General features: G+C 39.9%; 1 protein-coding gene across 3 annotated transcripts in view; it reads left to right on the top strand.

The window, feature by feature from the left end:
• The window catches only part of DMRT1 (doublesex and mab-3 related transcription factor 1), a 68,906-nt gene that overhangs the window by 25,671 nt on the left and 23,379 nt on the right, over window positions 1–19,856 (top strand). For all 3 annotated transcript variants that reach the window (XM_060762256.2, XM_060762257.2, XM_067464422.1), the window contains 2 exons: window positions 3,696–3,979; window positions 12,276–12,438. In XM_060762256.2, the coding sequence (XP_060618239.2) occupies window positions 3,696–3,979; window positions 12,276–12,438 (447 nt within the window). The remainder of the gene's footprint in view (window positions 1–3,695; window positions 3,980–12,275; window positions 12,439–19,856) is intronic.

The raw sequence follows: 19,856 nt of genomic DNA, 5'->3' as shown, positions 1-19,856 counted from the left end.
GTAACAAGCGTCACAACTAGACTTGTTTTAGAAATAAACCATTTTCGCTGGAAATGAATTATTATGAACTGCTGCTAATATGTCGTATGCCTGAAGCCCTTTGTACAACATGGAAGATCAATGATAGTATTTATCATACGACGTATTGATCTGGAATGAGGGAGAGAGATGCAGTTCACGTTTGATGAGTGGGATGAAAAAGATGCTGTCTAAGGTTGCTAAAACAGGGAGGAAAATTAAGATGCTGTTCAGTGTGGCTGGGGGACCTTTATTTGCTAAAAAAAAATCTATCTTTTATTGTATTCGAAAGTTAGAAATCTGGTTTCTGTAATATCTCTGGGCATTATTTTTTTTAAAATGTACACATTTATTTTATGCAGCACTCTACACGCTTAACTGTATTTTCAGAGTAGTATTTTTTCCGTCACTGTCTTGTGAAAATTGTTTGTGATTTGCATGTGTTCATTCTTTTTCTTTTTCTCATTTTTCCCTAATTTGAGAATACTTGACTGAGGCCCCCTTCCTCACTGCCATATAAAATTCAGATTAGCTGTTCTAAACTGGATTATGTGATAGTGAAAACTCATATAATTCTTTTCAAAGCAGATAATGTAGATTATCTGCTTTGATAATCTGAATTATATGGCAGTTTAGAAGGGGCCTTGATTTTTCTTGAGTGAAAGATGGCCTGTATTGATGAAGATACAAAGTAGATTCTAATTTACTGTTCGATCTCTAGGTTTATTTATTTATCGTATCAGAAGCGAATTGGGAATACAGTTATAATGTATATAAAAAACCACAAAGTTAAAAAGTTGGCATTATACTAAATTTCTAGTATCTCTAGGTGATTTATAGTAGAACAGTGAGAGTTTCCAATTCCTTAGTTGTTCAACAATAGAGCAGCAAAACCGCAAAAAGGCGTCCTCAACTAAGTAACTAAAACAAAACTTCCCAAACTGTATGTCACAACACGTTAGTGTGTTAGTTGCAGTGTGTAGCAAATGTAAGGAGAAACGTCTCTGTGAAATAATACCAACTTGCATGCATTTTTACACAGCAAAGATGCGAATTACTATTAGTAACGTTATTAGTATAGTAAAGGTTTCCTCTGACATTAAGTCTAGTTGTGTCTGACTCTGGGTGGTGGTGTTCATCTCTGTTTCTAAGCCAAAGAGCTGGAGTTGTCCATAGACATCTCCGAGACATCTCCATGACTGCATGGAGTGCCAAAGAGCCGGAATTATCGTCCTGCCAAGTTGGTACCTATTGATCTACTCACATTTGCATGTTTTTGAACTGCAAGGTTGGCAGAAGCTGAGTCTAACAGCGGAAGCTCACTCCGCTCCCCGGATTTGAACCACCAACCTTTTGGTCAGCAAGTTCAGCAGCTCAGCAGTTTAACCCACTGTGCCACCAGGGGGGCATTAGTATAGTATTTTTGTCAATTTTGAGTAATAGATTACTAATTAGTATAGTATTAGTAATCAGTTACAAAAATCTTGGACATGTATGTTATTACCTTACAGATGTTCGGGCTTGGCCTCATGTAAGCTGCTCCAAGTCCCCACTGGGGAGATGGTGGCGGGGTATAAATAAAGTTTATTATTTATTATTATTAAATGATATATTTTTAAAAATATTAATGGAAGATTTTCATGAGCTATGTTATGTTCCCATACATTTCATTATTACAATTTATGTATGTGTCCTCATTTCTCATAAGGGGGTGGTTTAACCTCCAGTTTGCTAATAAAACTGAATTACTGAATTGCAAAATGATGGCTGTCTAAAAAGTGTATCACCAACTTGAAATATTTGGAAAGCTGTGAGCTAAAATGGAGAAAACTAGGAACGATGTCTAGAAGCACTTCTGGTTTGGAAAGTAAAAGCACGCTTTTTTTAAAAAAATGGAAGTATATAATCTTTTCTGTACTCCACCTGTTTTGCATCTGACTCCCATTGGTAGGTTTTATGATTCGAGTTTTTAAAAAGGCAGATGTCAAGTCTATCCCACTTTTAATCTGTATTCTTTGTAAAAAAAATTGTTGCCTTGCTCTGTGTCTTTTTGGGGGCCTGGGTTATCCTTGGGAATGCAATATTGTACTCAGACTGCAGATATGCCCACTTGATTTATAGCCAGTGAATTAGCCACGAGTTGTCTGAAATGATTTTGTTTATCGATTGCAGAAGAACTTCAATTTAAACTGTGGCATTTTTGTTGAAATCTTTAATACATTGCACTATTGACGATTTAGGAGCTCTGGCACTGCTAAGATGGAAATGTAATTTGATTTCAAAGAGGTGCCTGCTAGCAAAAAGATGTAGCCCTGCATTTTGTTTTCGCAGTTGTCATTCAAAGATCTTTAAATCATATTACAGCTCAGTTACGTGAGGCCTGAACAGGCAGGCAGAAAGAAAAGAAGTAAGTTGTCCATCTACAGTCAGTAGTTGATCTAATTTTTAGAATTAATGAGCAAAGTTTATGGCATTCACATAATACATTTTCAATCAGTTATAGTAAGGATGCAACAGAAGATTGTGTGCTCCGTTGCATAGCCTTTCCTTACAGACATGCCTTCTCTCTTCTACTTCACTGTTGTTTGCTTATGCCCAGTTTTCATTTGTCCTCTAGGTTGATTTACAGACAAACTGCAGTAACTGGGCAAATGTCATTATTGACCTAGATGGCAAATCGTTCTATTGCAGGATCAGCAACTTGTCACCTTACTGGATGATTCTGTGGTTAATTCCAGCAGAATTGCCTAGAAGAACATTCCTAGAAATGGCATATTTTGTTGCATGTGGGGAGATGAAACCCACATGTCTACTGAGATAGAAGAACAACATAGAGATAATTGCAAAACAAACCAACAAATAATTGAAGGCAGGAACAACAGTACTTTCCACCTTCCATTATGGGGGCACAAAGGATGCATCTACAGTCGAATCAATGCAGTTTGGCATCCTCCATGACTGGCATCATGACTATGGCTATGGAATCATGGGATATGTAGTTTGGTGAGACACCAACACTCTTTGGCAGATAAAGCTAAAGACCTTGTCATACTACAGTCACCATGACTCCATTGCATTTAGCCACGTCAGTAAACGTGGTGTCAAACTGCATTAATTCTGCAGCGTAGATGCACCTGGAGTTCCCGGTGGTGCAGCGGGTTGCTGAACTTGCTGACCGAAAGGTTGCTGGTTCAAATCCAGGGAGTGGGGTGACCTCCCACTGTTAGCCCCAGCTTCTGCCAAGCTAGCAGTTCGAAAACATGCAAATGTGAGTAGATCAATAGGTACTGCTCCAGCGGGAAGGTAACAGTGCTCCATGCAGTCATGCTGGCCACATGACCTTGGAGGTGTCTACTGACACCTCCAAGGTTAGCTAAGGAGATGAGCACCAACCCCCAAAGTCTGTACGACTGGACTTAATGTCAAGGAAGAACCTTTACCCTTACTAGATGCAACTACAAATTTCTGTGTGAGATATGGGATGACAAAAGTGGTGTTGCTTGACTGGACACCTCTGATTTCAAACCACCTACTCAGAGTCCCTCCACTAGTCATTTCTTTGCTTTTTTATTCTGGAGCTTAACATATGAAATGTAACCCAGAATAGAGCATGAGCACAGACCCTTAGGGGTTGTTTCTGCTGTTTGTTGACCCAGAATATTTTCTCTTCTTTTCAGAGGGACGCATGCTGATCCAGGACATCCCTTCCCTGGCCAGCAGAGGGCATCTGGAGAGCACATCTGACTTAGTTGTGGACTCCACCTACTACAGCAGTTTTTACCAGCCTTCCTTGTATCCCTACTACAACAACCTGTACAACTACTCTCAGTACCAGATGGCAGTGGCCAGTGAAACTACTTCTGGTGATATGGGGAGCCCTCTGGTGGGATCCCCAGTTAAAAACAGCCTCCGAAGCCTCCCATCAACATATATGCCAAGCCAGTCAGGAAACCAATGGCAGGTACTGTGTCCAAGTTGGTAAAAGTCAAGAAATCGTGTGCTGGGCCATCCACACAGCCATATAATCAATAATATCAAGGCAGAAATCCCACAATATCTGCTTTGAACTGGGTTATCTGGGTCCACACTACCATATATCCTAGTTCAAAACAGAAAATGTGAGATTTTATTCAGCTGTGTGGAAGGGCCCTAGACCCATGACTTTTCTAGCACCAGGATTGCTTTTAGTTTTTTCAGCGTTATTGGAATGGCTCCAGAACAATGCCATAGAAGTACAAGATACAGTGTGCTATGTATATGATGTGGAGGGCATTTTGCACCCAGTAAACCAGTGCTTCTCTCCATTAGTCCTCCAAGTATTGTTCGGCTTCAACTTGCAAGGTTTTTTCCAGCCAGTGGTCAGGGATTCTGGGAGCTGAAAAGGACAGTGGCACCATATCACCTGTTTTAAGATGATGGTTTATGTTCCTGGGATTCACATGATGGTTTATGTTCCTGGGATTCTGCCTGCTCCGCCGTTGAGGTCTTTGAGTCTTCAGACTGTGCTTGGTCTGGAACCTTCCCCGCGGCCATTCCTGGGAGTGCATGACTCCAGTTGTTGTGCCCGCAGGTTCATTGGAACACGCATTGGAACGAGCAAGCCCCTTCACCACGACAAGGTGACAGTCCATCAAGGGGGTATCTCTCCCTGTATTTAGGAGCTGATGTGGGTTGTCCTCTAAATAAACTGAAAGACCAAAGTTTCCTTTCCTTGGTTTATAGAATTTTAAGACTGCACAGTGTTCCAGTTCTGTACCTCACAAGAAGCATGAGTTATTGGGTTGCTGTGAGTTTTCTGGGCTGTATGTTCCAGAAGCATTCTCTCCTGACGCTTCTGGAACATGGCCATATAGCCCGGAAACCTCACAGCAACCCAGTGATTCCAGCCACGAAAGCTTTGACAACACATCATCAGCCCTTGGGTGACCAGCCATTTGTGCCTCACATTGGTGATGTCCACCAGTTGATATGTGCTTCTTCATGTGGCAGACCTGTACTTGGAAACAATCATCAAATGTAAAGAACTGTAGTCCTTAGTCTGTATAGCATGGTTTGTTTGTTCTCGAGTATTTTTGGTAGTCTCTGTGGCCCCAGAAAATGACAGAGGCAAAAAATTGGATTCATTGACGTTGCTCACTCTGGATGTATAGAATGGCAGCTGCAGCCTTTCCAGTATGGATTAACATTTCAATTATTAAATTCGGGAGCCTCCCTGAATAAAGAAATGCTTTAAAAGTCTATCCAAATAGGAATTAGAGACCTTTTTTTTTTTTTACAGAAAGCTAAGGTACATTTCCTAGGTCAGTCCTTTTCTTAGAATTGTACTATCCAGCATGGTTGTAGTGATTTGAGCATTGGAATACAACTCTGGAGACCAGGATTTGAATCCCTGGTTGGCCACAAAAACCCATGGGATTATCTTGGACAAAATGCACTTTCTCAGCCTCAGAGAAATACAAACCCCCATTCAAAAATGTGATAAATTCACCTTGGGGGCACAATAAGTTTGAAATAACTTGGAAGACATACAACAACAAAACTGCAACTGTATTACCCTTCTAGGCAAGCATAATGGCCAAAAAGAAGAAAATTCATTACACTCTGAATCACTGTCTACATACAAATGGAGATTCTGAAGTTTTATATTTTAAATGAAACATGGTAAAAATCACTATGTTCCCTTTTGAGTAGCGCTGGAGTTTCCCCCCCCCCCCCCCCCCCTTCTTTCTTGTGGCAGTGGTTAGGAGGAAAACATAAAATAAATGCCGTGGGCAGCTAAAATGAAAAATTAATTGGCTGTACCGAGAAATATATTACATTGTTAATTACAGGAGGTGTTGAGCTTGTTGACCTAAACAACTTGTGTGTGAAGGATTTAAAAAAAGCTCTCTCAACATCATTTAAGCATCTCAGAATATGATCTTAGAAAGTATGTGCCTCTTTGGCTAAGAAAATGCTGTCTTCATTACTTTGACCCTTGTTATGGTTCATAGTTGATAGTCACCAAAATGTTTCATATGGCCATGATCAACACAAGGACTCTAATGTATGGAAATGCCTGAGGCTACATGATTAAAACAGTGTACTTCTATTCCAGTTTAACTTTCTTGGCAGCATCCTATGGATACCAGGAAAAGGAGTTCGGGAAGCATTAGAGATCAGTAGCAGATTAATTTTATTTATTTATTTATTTATTTATTTATCAAGCCCAAAGAGGACTCAGGGAGGCCTTGTAAAGGTAACAGTTCAATGCCCCATATACGCATACATTGATAAACAAACAAATGTATTAAATCCCAAACCAATCAAAACATAACTTTAAAACATCAGTTAAAATCCCATAATCCATATTCCAGGGCAGTTCCAAGTCGTCATTTTGTTAATTTATAGTCACTTAGTGCACTTCTCCCATTACTGACCAAAAACCTGATCCCAGAGCCATGTTTTTAGTTTTTTTCCTGAAGGGCAGGAGGGAGGGGGGCGATCTAATTTTACTGGGGAGGGAGTTCCATCGACGAGGAGCCACCACTGAGAAGGCCCCGTCTCTCATTCCCACCAGTCATGTTTGCGAGGGGGGTGGGACAGAGAGCAGGGCCTCCCCCGACAATCTTAGCCTCTGAGGTGGATTATAGAGGGAGATACGTACGGACTGGTAAGCTGGGCTGGAGCCAATAATTCTAGAGACCTCACAAAAGTGTAAAACCCACGATTCCATAGGATGGGACTATGGCAATTAAAGTAGTATAGAAGTGCTATAACAGTTATGCTTATGTTGTTTACTCTTTATGTTTTGGTGTTTGTTACTTGGAAATCGCCCTGAGTCCCTTTGGGGAGATAGACCGGTATATAAATAAGTTTTATAATTATATTATTATTACTATGGGTTCAATGCCACCTAGGTGGACGCCATTGCTAGCTTCTAATGTTCCTAGTGGCTGCTGAACTCTTCATAAAATTTATGAAGTAATCTAAGATCAGGGTATATATGAAGATAAGAATATTTTCAGAAGGTGATTGTATCAGTGGTTGTCCAGAGTTTGAAAGCCCCTGTTCTGCTATTGATTTAATTCCTCTACAATTAATGCCAGTGTCTAGAAAAATCACTACACTCTTCTTTTAAAGAGTTCTGGTAATTTCAATATGCATCCCTATAAAATAAGTAAGTGAACCAGATGTATATATGTACATTTGTATATATTTATATGAAACTAGCCGTCCCCTGCCACGCATTACTGTGGCCCAATCTGGTGATCTGTTGGCCATGTTCCGACAGGCTTTTAATGTTTGATACTGTTGTTTTTAAGTTGTTTTAAATTGCTTTTAAACTTTGTTAGATTTTAGCTATTCTTGTAAGCCGCTCCGAGCCCCAGGGGAGTGGCGGCATATAAGTTTAAATAATAAATAAATAAAATAAATGGGAGTCCTGTGTGCCACATTTGGTTCAATTCCATCATTGGTGGAGTTCAGAATGCTCTTTGATTGTAGGTGTACTATAAATCCCAGCAACTACAACTCCCAAATGACAAAATCATTTTTTTAGTGATGGTCATTCATTGGTCTGATAGGTGTCTTGTGTCCAAATTTGGTGTCAATTAATCCAGTGGTTTTTGGGTTATATTAAGCCCTCAAACAAACATTATATTTTTATTTATTTAGATTGGAATGTTGAATTGAGTACAAGACAAGTTTTTAAATATATATATATGAACAGTCTAGAAGAAAGGTCAGCTGGAATTTTAATGGTTGGATCCAATATCCAAGATATTGGTAGATTTTTTTCAGCAGCCTGAAATAGTTCTAGTTTGTCATTCCTGGAACATATCATACACTGTATTTATAAGATACCCTTCACAGTACAGATTTATGCTAAAAGTAACCTAATGTTTCTGACAGCTCAAGTGTGACATGAATATAATCCATATTTCTTGGAGAAGCTAATCTAAGCTGTTTATTTTCCAATACTGCTGATAGGGCTATATCTCTTGATGTCACAGCGGTTGAGATTCTGATGGTAACATATTGTTTGTGGGTCACTGCTTTTGTCTAAAACAATAGGTTGGAACAGAATAGCAAAGGTTAATTAAGTTTGTCTATCAAGGTGGGACAGATATAGATGGTGCTTTGGTTTTTCACTGTAGAATCCAAGAGAGATACACCATAGTGGTGTCGCCCTATTATTTTTTCATGGTGTACAAGTCATGTGGGGGGTTTAGAACTGATGCTCGGCTAACTCCAAAGGGTTCCAGTGTGCCAGTGCTTAATAAACACAATCTCTCATTAAGTATTTTAAGTCTTTTGAAGTACATAAACAACATATGTAGTTGTAAAATCCAAAATTCTTGTTGAGAAAGCTAGGCAAACAAGATCAGTGGCTCAACGAAATACCTTTCCCACTCAGTATTACCAGTCATGGGTTACTAATAAACAATCTGTCTAGTCCTCTTGCAAATGTAGGAAAGTCTTAACTAAAAGACCACAACCTTTACATGCGCATCAGGTGTATTCTCTAGATCAGGGGTACTCAAACTTTTTAAACAGAGGGCCAGGTCACAGTCCCTCAAATTGTTGGAGGGCCGGATTATAATTTGAAAAAAAACATGAATGAATTCCTATTCACATTGCACATATCTTATTTGTAGTGCAAAAAAAACCCTTTAAAATAATGCAATAATTAAAATGAATAACAATTTTAACAAATATAGACTTAATAGTATTTCAATGGGAAATGTGGGCCTGCTTTTGGCTGATGAGATAGGATTGTTCTTGCTGTTGTTGTGTGCTTTCAAGTCATTTCAGACTTAGGTTGACCCTGAGCAAGGGCCGAGTAAATGACCTTGGAGGGCCATATCCGACCCTCGGACCTTAGTTTGAGGACCCCTGCTCTAGATTATTGTTGTCATCAGCCTATCAAAGAAGGGTCTTACTTATATCTGAAAGGCTTTCATCACTCTACTGTGTTTGATAATCTTGTAAATACAATTTACTAAATTACCACATAATGGTATTAGAGAGGACTGAATCATGTTAAGTTAGTCCCAAGTAGTGTAAATTTGTAGAAGCAGCTGTTGTATGATGGGTCAACATCTAGGTAATTCAGCAGATTAACTCTATTTGCAAGTAACAGTAGAATTCAAGCTATGTTTTTGTTTCTGAACATAAACAGGAGACAGAAACTTTATAGTATATCCTACCATTGCAGAATGAAGACGAGGATCTGTTGTTACCTTTATCCCATCGACATGTGTTTTTGTTGGGTTTCATTCCTGGATTGCACAAGTCTCTTGTGTCATCAAGTTTCCAGACCTCATTGAGTAGCTAGACTGTGAGGTAACTTCTTTTTTATTGTCCTGGGCTTGACCATGTGTTGGTTTGCCATTTTTCAGTTTCTTCTGCCATTTCTTCCTTCTAGTGAGGATGCACATTTTGCCTCTCTCCTTAGGCAAAATGTAGCTGCATGGATTTTTAAACATTTTGCCCTTTTACCTTTCTTAGAAGATGAGTCTTAGTAAGTAAGTGAGTAAGTGAGGTCTATCGAGATTGTATTTCTTTTACTTCAATAAATATTTTGAACCTAAAGATCTGACTCTGTAATCCTGTGCCATCCTATGGAGAGAAAGCTTATCTTAGCTTGCCACACGTAAGTGTCTACTGGTTATGAAGTTTACTTCTAGTGCTCTGCTGTATTTATGGTGGAATCACCCCAACTGAGGGTTATTTTGAGCCTAACAGCTCAGATTCCCCAACAGTTTTGAATATGGATATATTATTTGAGAGACTGCTAAAGCAGGGGACAGGACTGATGTCGCCTTAGTCTAGGTACATATGCACAAGCATTTTTATGCCATCCATTATGTCCATGCTCATCTTTCCATGTACTTCAGCAATGAAGAGGAATGCACAATCCCATCTTTCCACATGTTTCATCTAGCAGCAAAAAAGAGGCCCAGAATATGTTTGTTTTTCCATCTGAAGACTAGAAGATTTACCTTAGACGATGGTTTTCATTATGTAGCTGTGAGGTTTAATCTGCACCTGCACACCCCACAAATAATTAAGGGTGTATTTTTTGACACTACTGTGACACATTGAAGGAAGAATTTTCGGTGTCTTTTGAGCTAAAAGAATTAATACACAACTCTCAGCAATCACGTTGGATAAATTATCTTCCAAGTCCCCTTTATAATACAGTGCTAAGGTCAAGCGTTTTTATGTTTGGCTGGTTCTTTACTGTTACTATAAAATAGGGTAGCTAAGCTCTATAAAAAGGAAACCTTGTGGCTCAGATTTACTGTGTTATATATTCTAAACAGTTTAATAAAACAAAGCCTAAAGCTTCCTAGGTTTTCTTCAGTGGTTAATCCAACACATATTGTTTGCCGAGCCTTGCCTCTGTCTGTCGGTCGTGCCGTGGTTCACACATTTGGTGCAGTAATAAGATTATAAAACATGTCTCTTGCTAGCCAGCAACCACATACTAATAATAATAGTTGTAATAATTCATTGGATCCTGGGATTTTAGGTGAGTTGTGGGTTTTTTTAAAGAATAGAGAAGGAGAGGGACACACACGCACACAAGAGAGCTTGAAAAGAAACAGGTCACTGCCCATATCCTCTAGAGAAGGAAAACAAACCCAACATCCTTTCAGCACCAGTGGGTAGTAGTGCCGTTTTATAGCTGCTAAAATTATATTGCCCTTGACCAGTGATTATTTGGGGAGGATGCACTGAAAAACTCCAGCGGCAGGTTCACAGTAAGGGTAGCTGGCTTTATAAGTATGGAGTACACAGAAATATGGTACCTCCCATTAGGAAAAAGTTTGTGTGGAGGAAGAACTCTTGGGTTTTTAGAATTTCTGAGATTGGTTTCATAGTACAGTAGAGACTCCCTTATCCAATCTTCGCTCATCCAACGTTCTGTATTATCCAATACAGTCCATATCCCCACCCAGATCCACAGATGTTTCAATACATTGCATTGTTTTGGTGCTAAATTCGTAAATACAGTAATTACTACATAACGTGCTGTGTATTGAACTGCTTTTTCTGTCAATGTTTTGGTGCTTAATTTGTAAAATCATAACGTAATTTGACGTTTAAGAGACTTTTCCTTAATTTCCCCTTACTATCCAACATGTTCGTTTATCCAACATTCTGCCGGCCTGTTTATGTTGGATAAGCGAGACTTTACTGTATCCCAAAAACTCTTGTGGATTTACAGAATTAAAAGATCTTTTAAATGTGATTGTGTTTTTTTTCTTTTGGTGTCCAGCATGTACCAAGTGTACTCAAGGACTATATGCATGCTTGAGTAATTCCTTAATTGTATTACAATTTGGAGAATGCTGACAGAGAAGACCATACAATTGCTATATTTTGCCTTACTGTGTTTACAATTTGGGAGGGGGAAGTGTGTAGGGGGGGGGGGTAAATAAGACACAAACTAATGAAACAACTCAATTATGAATACAAATGATTAATAGAAATCAGTTTCCATATAGTAAAAGCTGAAATCATATAGATGTAAGAATCCCAGCATAATTACAGGAACAGAGTCCAAATATTAAAATCCTGTTTCATTTCCTGGAATGAGATGAAATGCAATTTATTGGATTGACCCCTTTTCTGAATTTTGTGATGCAGTGTTTTGTTCATAAAATAAATATTAATATAAATATTTTAGCAGAACATGATGGATATTTTAGGGTTGGATTGTATACAGAGATGCACAAAGATTTCTGAAGTACCCAAATCTGCAGTACATACAGAACCTTTAGTTATTGAGGATGGTGAGCTTTGAACAACAGAGTCAAGGCAGCTTCTGGTTACATTGCCTTTGGCTTTCCAAAAACATGAGTGTCTCTTTGTAACTTGAAAGGCCTTTCTGTCCATTACAACACAGACTCTGCTGCTATCTGTTTTGGTACTGCCTATTAGGTAAGTATGGTGTAGTCATCACAGTGTTGGACTATAACTCTAGAGACCAATGTTTGAGTCCCTCACTCGGCCATGGGAACCCATGGGATGCCTTGAGTGAGTCACGCACTCTTCGCTCTAGAAACCCCCATGATAGGATCACTGTAATTCAGAAAGGGACTTGAGGCACACATTAGCAAGTTATGGGTTGTATTTTATTTCTATCCTGCCTTTCTCCCAATGTAGAGATTTAAGGCAGCTTAACAAAGTTCCATTACAAATGTTTATCTAATTTTTGTTTCTTCATTTTTGTGTAACCTGATTTCTCCTTTCTCTTTGAACAGGTGAAAAGCCCTGAGAACCGCCATGGCGTGAGTTCCCAGTACAGGATGCATTCTTACTATCCCTCTACCTCCTACTTGGGACAGAGCGTTGGGGGCCCTGCCTGTGTCCCACAGATTTTCACTTTTGAGGAGAGTTCCTCTTACTCAGAAACAAAGGCAAATGGTAAGCATTTTTTTAAGTCAGGGAAGGAGACTTCCATTGAAAATCACCTAGCAGAGCTAGCTGGAAAAGATAGGTATAATAGTTAAAGATTGATTGAAAACTTATCTAAATGACTACAAGTTTGTTCGCTTTTCTCTTCAATGAGATTCTTACTGCAGTTAGAGCACTCATGGGCTAGGGCTTCCCAGTTCTCAGTGTCTATGCCACAGTTTTTAAGGTTGGCTTTAAGCCCATCTTTAAATCCCTTTTCCTTTCCACCAACATTACGTTTCCCGTTCTTGAGTTGGGAGTATAGTAACTGTTTTGAGAGACGGTGATCGAGCATTCGGACAACATGGCCAGTCCAGCGGAGTTGATGTCATAGGAGCATCACTTCGGCATGTACAACGTGGGAGATCAGAGTGGCCATATGGCCTAATAATAAAAACAGCTACTACTACTTTTTTTTACCGCCCGCCTCCATCTCCCCAAAGGGACTTGAGGCAGCTTACAAAGGGACAAGCCCAGAGAGTACAGAGTTAAAAACATAGCGCAATAAGATAAAATCAAAACAGAACATAATAAAAACATAGCACAATAAGACATAACATCATAAAGACAGTACTATGTAGAGCGATAAAAGTGTTGAGTTCAGAGGGCTCGGAGTTTGATCAAATTCCTAGATAGAGCTAAGGGAAAGTGCAACATTGAGTAAGGCAAAGAATGGAAAATCTGTTTCACTAATAGGAACTGCATTAATGAAAATAATGGTGCAAAACTGATTTGACAAACCCTGAGTGATCCATTAGTTTGATTTCAAAGATTGCTGCCGTCTATAATGTTTCTTTTTCATCTAAGTCTCCCTTTTGGTTAGGTACTTCTAAAACTAGAATGGGAGGGGAATAAATAAATGCATCTTGAAACGTGTTCATAACTGGAAGGTCTGGAGAATGGAGTGAACCCCTCTTTTTGCATTTTTTATCTGGAAAAAAATGCTGGATTTTCAATCATTATTGACTACTCTTCCAGGCAATATTCCACATACTGATATTGTTCCCTAAGTTAGCTCATCAATCAGCAATGGACAAACAGGCAGAAGTAATTTACTGGGCTCAAGCAGTGTTTTCCCAGCTCTGACTGAGTGTTTTTCTATAGCAAGGGAACCTGTCGGCAAGAGAAGCCCAGGTACAATTATGAAAGGTGTGAATAAAAGCACACAGCACCCTTTTTTGATGGTCCTGCTAATAGTGCCCCTCTTTTTCTAACACATGGATCATTTCAAACACGTGCTGTGCATTTTCAGTCCCGAGATAGACAAATGTTTCCATTCCATTCTGTGATCGCTCGGCCCCTTAAATCTACCACATCACAGTGTGCTGAAGCTTAGCTGGGTAGTGTACAAATCTAAACAAGATGGAAAGGTTCAGTTGGCAGCCCTCTGGTCCTGTCCCGTTCTCTATAGCCTCATTCATCCAGATGGATGCTGGAATAAACTTCAGCCACTTTTTGCCTGGAATAAACACAGACTTTGCTCCACACTTGCAGTCGGAAAAGAGTGCCTTCTGCAATTCTGCCACTGTACTCCTGTCTAATTTTGAGTTCAGTACAGAACGGCACAGCCTCAGAATCTGATACTTCAAATCTGTATTGCTTAATGCCTCAAAGCTATGCCTTCTAAATAGCCAGTGGCCATGCTGATAGTGAGTTTTGGTAGTTGGAATCTAATCTACATTGAGGTTCCTATCAAAACCACAGAGATACCAAATAGGAAAATGGAAGTGGCCAGAAGTCAGTTTCCATTGTTTGAAAGGTATTTTATGCTTGGAAATTTCTTACACTATGTCCTTTCTAAAAACCTAACCCCAACTTCTGGAGGCTTCTTGGTAAGGCAATTCCACGTCCTCTTTTCAGCCAGGAAAAGGACATTTTGGCAGTATCAGATGAGAAGCTTCAAAAAGATCTTTGGGGACCACATCAGGTGTCAGATTATAATATAAATATAATATATAAACTTTTTTTATACCCTGCCACCATCTCCCCAAGGGGGACTCAAGGCGGCTTACATGAGGCCAAGCCCAGAAGTGCATTACAGTACAGTAACATAAAAAGCATATAAACAGACATCACAATAAAATAAATCCAGCATAAAATACAATAACCAGTGCAAAATAATACAGTAAAAAATTCAAACACAATCACAATGAGCAGGCCACATGTGCAAGATACAGTGCTAAAAACTCAGGATGAGATAGAAATAAACCATATATATATCTTCACCTGCCTTAATTTAAAATGCAAGAACAATAGCAGGCAAAAACTCAGAACCCTGTTTTGTTGCTTAAGCTGATGCAGATGTCTCATATCATATCTGTTCAACATTTAAAGAATGACTTTTGAAACTTGAATAAATCAAAAACATTTTCATTGTCCATTTAAGTAAGGTAGATGTTATAGATACCTCTGTATAGTTGTAGTTCAATGAGTAAAATGGCTAAATCTTGTCTTTACCAGATATAGATGAAGAGACTCGGTTACACTGATGGAAATAACATAGCCTTGGGCTTTTCAAACTTTAAAGATAGCTTTTATAGTCCCTGGTGGCGCAGCAGGTTAAATCACTGAGCTGCTGAACTTGCTGACCGAAAGGTTAGTGGTTCAAATCTGGGGAGCAGGGTGAGCTCCTGCTGTTAGCCCCAGCTTCTGCCAACCTTGCAGTTCAAAAACATGCAAATGTGAGTAAATAAATAGGTACTGCTCCGGCAGGAAGGTAACAACATTCCATGCAGTCATGCTGGCTATATGGCCTAGGAGGCATCTATGGACAACACCGGTTCTTCAGCTTAGAAATGGAGATGAGCACCACCCCCCAGAGTCAGACTTGACTCGATTTAATGTCAAGGGGAAACCTTTACCTTTACTAACTTGCTTTTAAAGTTGGTTCTAGTTGCAAGCAGGCAACCAGTGCTGGTACAATATAGGTATGATGTGCTCTGTTTCACATATGAATCCATAGAGCTGGCCTTGAGGTGTCAACATGCAAATCTTTGTTATGAGAATCATATTGCTGTATATATGGACCTGTGTATGTGTTTTAAATTATGCTTTTTTGAGCGTTTCTACATATAATTCTGTTTGTCGTATTTAAGCCCTATCCTCTTTGGCTCCTATTTGTGGAACAAAAGGTCAAATATAAATCAAATAATATCCCAAACATCGCACCTGTTTTTCAAAGGGGAAGGAGCAGCATTGAAAAGAAAACATGTTCTGAGTAATATTGTTCACACCTGTTGTTGTTGTTGTTGTTGTTGTTGTTGTTCCTCTCTTGAAGTACAGGGTTTTTTCCCTAAATCTACCATTGTTTTTTTATGCCCTAAAATAAACAAGTTGGATTAAATATATTTGTTGCAGCAACATGTGACAGAAATATAGTCAAGCAAGCTGAGAAAGCAATAGTTATTAAAACCCAAGTATTTCTTGCCATGGCTGTTGTCCTTCAAGCACTTGGATGTTACCATGCCAGTTATTGGGCAGAAAGATTTCTGATCAGACGGAAAGAGAAGAAAGGGAGGAATGCCTTTTAAACTACAGCTAATATCCAAGGCGTATGGTGTTTTCCTTGTAATTCATGAAGTCTCTTAGTCACCTCAGAATTCTAAGTGTAACTTTGCTTTTATGGAGGCCTTGCCAGTTCATATATTAACTGTGTTAGGCTTACCATTTCATTAATGCTGTTGTGCTGAGTTAACTGCCTGTTTATGATGTGTGCAGGTGTGAATGTGTATGCTGATAGGGAGGAGAGATGTCTCTGATTTATATTTTTGTTTTTTGAATGTGGAGAAGTTTCTGATGCAGACACACGCGTATACTGAAATAGGCTTAAACTTTATCATTGTTTAATTTTATTTCCAATATTTCATTTCACTGACTATTTGGTCTAGAGAAGATGGAAGTTGTAATCCTACATCTGGAGATTCAGATGTTTCCTGCACCTGTTCTAGAGAAAGGGCAGACAAATTGGTAATGGATGAAATGTAAAGATTTAGAAAATCAATATGTGAATTCTAACCAAAACTCATCTCAGTTCAATGTTGAAATATAGTATATCCCCAATATCCCTTGTGGATAGCTGAAACAGTGGGTAATAGTGGACCCTATATTTTGACTATACTTTAACTGAAAGCATATCATAAAATCACACTGGAGGACCTAAGAAGCACACAAACACTTACAATGAGGGTAAGTGAAATCATGGATATTGGATCTTGTGGGCAAGGGAGTCATACTGTAGTTTAACTAAAAAAACTTCCCCATGTAGCCCCCATATACCTTAGTCATGTAGCCCTTCCAGAAGATTAAAGCCATGTTGTGTCCCCAGTACGGAGATAGTATGGAGACAATAATAGAACATAGAATCATAGAGTTGGAAGAGACCTTGTGGGCCATCCAGTCCAACCCCATTCAGCCAAGAAGCAGGAAAATCGCATTCAAGGCACCCCTGACAGATGACCATTCAGCTTCTGCTTAAAAGCCTCCAAAGAAAGAGCTTCCACCACACTCCGAGGCAGAGAGCTCCACCGGTGAACAGGTCTCACAATAAGGAAGTTCTCATTTTCAGGTGGAATCTCTTTTCTTTCCTGTAGTTAGAAGCCATTGTTCCGCATCCTAGTCTCCAGGGCAGCAGAAAATATGCTTGCTCCCTCCTCCCTATGACTTCCCCTCACATATTTATACATGGCCATCATGTCTCCTCAGCCTTCTCTTCTGCAGGATAAACATGTCCGACTCTTTAAGCTGCTCCTCATAAGTCTTGTTCTCCAAACACTTGATCATTTTAGTTGCCCTCCTCTGGACACCTTCCAGCTTGTTGTCATGTCCCTTAAGTTGCGGTCCCAGAACTGGACACAGTGTCCCAGGTGTGGTCTGACTAAGGCAGAATAGAGGGGTAGCATGACTTCGGTCTATAGGAGCCCCTTCACACATTCATGCACACCTCAACTTTTATTTTCCCCCAAGATGGCTGAAATGGCAATGGGGTCCCTAGAGAAGTGCCCTGGTAGTATCACCTCCCTATAGGATCTTAGGGAATAGAATAACTAGGGTACTATAAGCCTTGGGAACTACATATCCTATTATTTCTGTCACTGCTGACCATGCCTTTTGTTTTTGCTGTTAGTGAGAGAAGAGGGCTAGCAATAGGGTTAGCTCATTCTGCACTGGGCCTAAACCTTAGCAGAGTTAGGACCTGAATATAATGGATTTAGGGATTCTTCTGTCTATCACACATAGCAGTCCTGATTCTAATCCTTCTTGACATACCTGTGAACAGATCATACCATGAGAACAATCCTCCCAGCAAAGAGGGGAGATAAAAGTACACTCGGCTTACGTGCTCCCGTCCACTTCTTATAAGCCATTTAGTGAACGATTGCTTATTAAGCCACTTGTCATTTAGTGCAGAGTGCTGTGATCCTGAACTACAAACAGCTGTCAAGACATGCAGCCTTGCTGGGAAATTAGCTGTGGGAAGGGCAGAGATGGAGAAGGAAGACTTCTGGTTGGTCAGTGGACAGCAACACTTTTGGGAGGAAGTAGTTAATTAGGTAACCTTGTTCAGAGTCATATAGGACTCTTGGAGGAAATGATGAGCACCTCACATTACATCTAGAAGCCAATCAACAATGAGAGAACTGGGTTCCAGAAATCTGGATCTAGTCAAAGATTCTTTTGAATCAAAAGTTACACTCTTGGAGAGCTGCTTCAATAAGCTATAGGAATCCAATCTTGATGCAGAGCTTTGAGTAATTATTTCAGAACTAAAACTGATAGAATGGTGATAGGATTTTGGGACTGCTAGACCAAGAATGCCTAAAATTTCCTTTTCCAAGCATAGCTGGATCAACAAGGGACTCCAATGTAGTCACTGCTGTCCAAAGAATAAACCCAGTTTTTCAAGGTGGTGGTGGGGGGAAGCCTGATCAGCTGACTTTGTGATCAAGACTACTGACTTTTTTGCCACAATATTAGTTTGAGCTTTTCACCTTAAGAACAGACAAGCATCTCAAGCTCTGATGATTGCCTGGGAAGGAATCCAACTGGAGCATTGTAGCACACCTAAATACCTGGGAGTCACTTTGGACCAGGGGTCCTCAAACTAAGGCCTGGGAGCCAGATGCAGCCCTCGCTCAGGGTCAACCTAAGTCTGAAATGACTTGAAAGCAAGCAACAATAACAACACTCCTGTCTCATCAGTCAAAAGCAGGCCCACACTTCCCATTGAAATACTAATAATTTTATATTTGTTTAAATTGTTCTTCATTTTTATTATTGTATTGTTTTAAGTGTTTTTTGCACTACAAATAAGATATGTGCAGTGTGCATAGGAATTCATTCATGTTTTTTTCAAATTATAATCCGGCCCTCCAACAGTTTGGGAGACTGTGACCTGGCCCTCTGTTTAAAAAGTTTGTGGGCCCCTGCTCTGGACCGTGCTCTGGCATATAAGAAGCACTGCTTGAATATAAAACAAAAAGTGGGTGCTACAAATAAAATAGTATGAAAGCTGACTGGCACAACCTGGGGATCACAACCAGATACAGTGAAGACATCTGCCCTTGGGCTTTGGTACTCTGCTGCTGAGTACGCATGCCCAGTGTGGAATACGTTAAAACAGTGGATGTGGCTCTTAATGAGACATGCCACATTATCACAGGATGTCTGTCCCTCACACCACTGGAGAAATTATACTGTTTAGCTGGTATTGCACAACCTGACATCCCTCGGGAAGTTGCAGCCAGTAATGAAAGGACCAAGGCAGTGACATCTCCGGCACATCCTCTGTTCGGATATCAGTCAGCGCGCCAGTGCCTTAAATCAAGAAACAGCTTCCTAAGATCTACAGAGATACTCACAGGAACACCTCAGCAAGCAAGAGTCCAAAAGTGGCAGGTTAAAACCCAGCACCTTAATCAGTGGCTGAGACCGGATGAGAAACTCCCGCCTGGGCACACAGAAGGCACTGAACAGGCTGTGCTGTGGCACCACGAGATGCAGAGCTAACCATAAGAAATGGGGCTACAAAGTGGAGTCCACGACATGCGAGTGTGAACAAGAGCAAACCTCAGACCACCTACTACAATGCAGTCTGAGCCCTGCCACATGCACAATGGAGGACCTTCTCACAACAACACCAGAGGCATTCCAAGTGGCTAGCTACTGGTCAAAGGACATTTAGCATAATGCCAAGTTTATTTAAACTTTGTTTATGCTTTAAAATTCATTTTAACTGAACCCTCAACTTGCTTCTGACACAACAAATAAATAGTTTGAGCTCACTAGATCACATCCAGTCCAAAAGAGTTTCCAAGAACAGTTCAGACCTCTTGGCCACCCAAGCCTGGGAGATAAAAGAAATAGTGGTGCTTATCTTCAGAATACTCATT

This window comes from Anolis sagrei, chromosome 2 (genome assembly GCF_037176765.1).
Source record: "Anolis sagrei isolate rAnoSag1 chromosome 2, rAnoSag1.mat, whole genome shotgun sequence".
Taxonomy (NCBI): Eukaryota; Metazoa; Chordata; class Lepidosauria; order Squamata; family Dactyloidae; genus Anolis; species Anolis sagrei.
This window is presented reverse-complemented; position numbering and strand designations above follow the sequence as displayed.